This window comes from Mandrillus leucophaeus, unplaced genomic scaffold (assembly GCF_000951045.1).
Source record: "Mandrillus leucophaeus isolate KB7577 unplaced genomic scaffold, Mleu.le_1.0 Scaffold142, whole genome shotgun sequence".
Lineage (NCBI taxonomy): Eukaryota > Metazoa > Chordata > Mammalia > Primates > Cercopithecidae > Mandrillus > Mandrillus leucophaeus.
This window is the reverse complement of record NW_012101388.1, coordinates 3,925,366-3,928,195: the sequence shown is the minus strand read 5'-3', so window position 1 is coordinate 3,928,195 and position 2,830 is coordinate 3,925,366. Positions and strand designations below refer to the sequence as shown.

Here is a 2,830-nt window from a genome sequence, read left to right as displayed (position 1 = left end):
CCACCCTATCCTGATCCAGACCTATGCTCTGAAGTACAGGGCTGACTGTCTTTCAGTAATGCAAAAACAAGGAATAATAATTCTGTGCCATGAAATGCCAACCCACTCTGTATGTCTCAATCTTTTCATCCAGGCTTTCCCCTAAGAATGGCCTTTACTTAGTTTCTGTGAAGTTCCAGGTTTAAACTATGACCTGCTCAGGGATCTAAAACTGAACCAAAGTGCTCTGTGACTCACGTGATGTGTTGCAGCTTTTTCTGTGGTGTTCTCTGGGACTTGATCGAAGTGAAGAACCTGGAAGAGACATGAAGCGGGACAAGAAAACTTTACTCGAAAGATCTGTTTAAGTCAGTGGGTTCACAGTTACGGAAATTCCTGCTCAGCCCCCTGCGCTACCTGTCAGGCCACTACATCTATTACCATCTGCATGCAAGCCGCCGGAACCACAGAGAGAAGCGGCAACAGGACAGCGTAAGAAGCTGATACCTACCTTGTTAATTTGTTGTGCAGTGTTGTCTTTGGCCCCTAAGAGGACCATCCCTAATGCTGTTGTGATGCTGATAGGGGAATAGAAGGTGTTGTTCTTTTGTGATTTTCTGAACTGTTGGAACAGATCGAACATGAACTTGGTGTTGGCTTCACTGAGTGAATTCATGGTGAACTCGATGTGATCTGGACTCCTGGAAAAGCATCAGATTCCTGTCAGAATGACTTTAATAAATGGAGTGGTATTTTGTAGTATGATTTTCTTAAAGAAATGACATATCTGGGTTGTGAGATTTTGACATTTAAAGTTTTTCTTTTCTTATTTTTAGCATTTCAATCTTTCTACAATGTGCTTATATTGAACATATTAATGTCCTAATTAAGAGGCTCACAAAATTACTGTTTTTAAAGACTATTGCAAATAAGTAATAGACCCTCTTTATCTTTCCTTCATTGCTGGTTACACTGGGGCTAGGTAGGAAGGCTTTATAATGAATGCTAACAGGAGACCTCTGTGGATCACATCCAACCAGCTCTTAAGATGCGTTCCTGACGTCTCCTTCAAGGCTCTATGGCTGCAAGGCACCCTCCCTCTGTGTTCCTAAAAGTGCACTGGTTTACTTGGAATGAAACAATTTAGATAAAGGACAAATCAGATGAAATAGGTATTTTAATTTTGCCCTGGCAGAATAAGTAAAATATAATCAGACAGAATGCAGGAGATGCATAATATAGAACACAGTGTCATTATTATTCTCAAAAATAATTCATGTTATTAAGCTGGAGTGGCTTGAAGCACTTACCTGTGTTCCTAGAGGAAGCAGAGGTGGGCAGAGAGCCTGTGTGTGTTTGTGGAATGAAGGGTGAGATCCTGAATTTATGCCTCTCCTCTTGCTGCCTCTCCCTCTGTGGTTAGCATTTGAAGTTACTCAACTTTAGATTTCACAAGCAGGCTAACACTCACCTTTATAAGTATGAAAATTTATGACAAAGGACATGATTACTGTTCTAACATTTTACTTCCTTTTTAATCTATAGGGAAAAAATAAAAATGCAAATCAGCAATCACTGGCTCATTTGAAATACCTGTAGGTGCCTTTCTAATATAAATGAGAATAAGGTTAGAATTTCAATTTCCCCTCATTTGTTTCAACTCCATCCCTTTGTATTCTACTCCAGCTGTAAAACAAACAAACAAACAAACAAAAAAACCAAAAAAAAAAAAAAAAAAAGAACAAAAAACCCCACTATTCTTTTCTTGGATGTTGCATTGTCTTTTAGGCATACTTTGAATACCAAACAACTACAAAGCTTACATTTCCTGTTTTTCGGTTCTGAAAGTTTTTGTTATCCCATGAATTTCTTAGTAATTATCTGTATAACAAGGAATATAATGCTAATTCTAAGTCCAAAGAGATACTGAAGAAGTATACCTCAGTATCTCATAGCATACTATGAAGAACAGGATTCTATTGCCTTCTCCTGAATGCTCTGCCTTGGCAGTGATCCTACAGTCAACTCCCGTGCCTCTTACAACCATCCCAGATGTTTTCGGTTGCATAGAGTCAGTGAGAAAGTTATTTACCTTGCTGAGTGATATGGTTTGGCTGTGTTCCCCCCCCAAATCTCAACTTGAATTGTATCTACCAGAATTTCCACATGCTGTTGGAGGGACCCAGGTGAAGGTAATTGAATCACGGGCACCTGTCTTTCCTGTGCCATTGTTTCCAGAGCCTTGTACTTCATTCTTCCCTTTCTTGAGACCCTGGAAATCAGGAATCCGCCTCCTGTTTCTATGGATTTGCCTATTCTAAACATTTCATATAAATGGAATCATACAGTACGTCCTTTTGTGACTGGCTTCTTTGATCTAGTATTGTTTTCAAGGTTTGTCCAGGTTGTTGCGTGGATCAGTACATCATTCCTTTTTGTGGTCGAATAATATTTCATTGTATGAATACACCACATTTTCTTCATGCATAAGTTGATGGACATTTGTGTTGTTTCCATCCTTTTACTATTATGAATAATGGTGCTCTGACCTTTCATGTACATTTTGTCTGCATGGCATATGTCTTCCTTTCTTTTGAGTATAAACCTATGAATGAAACCGCTGGGTCATATGGTAACTCTAGGTTAACATTTTGAGGAAATGCCAGACTCTTCTCCATAGAATTCTACACAAGTGTGCATTCCAACCTACCGTGAATAGAGTTCTGATTTCTCCACATCCTCCCCAACACTTGGTATTGTCATGGGCCCTTTTTAACACCAGCAGTGAGTTTGTTTTCTCAGCACATCACAAAATCAAGGGAGAATCATCTACAACAAGGTTCCAGAAATA

The 2,830-nt window shown here is 39.2% G+C and overlaps 1 protein-coding gene across 2 annotated transcripts in view; it reads right to left on the bottom strand.

The window, feature by feature from the left end:
- The window catches only part of LOC105535159 (serpin B4), a 6,918-nt gene extending 5,490 nt beyond the window's left edge, over positions 1–1,428 (bottom strand). For both annotated transcript variants that reach the window (XM_011974161.1, XM_011974162.1), the window contains exons 1-3: positions 1,290–1,428; positions 491–680; positions 238–294 (exon numbers count right to left, since the gene is read on the bottom strand). In XM_011974161.1, coding sequence (XP_011829551.1) covers positions 238–294; positions 491–655 — 222 coding nt within the window. In that variant the 5' untranslated portion in view covers positions 656–680; positions 1,290–1,428. The remainder of the gene's footprint in view (positions 1–237; positions 295–490; positions 681–1,289) is intronic.
- Between the last annotated feature and the right edge of the window lie 1,402 nt (positions 1,429–2,830).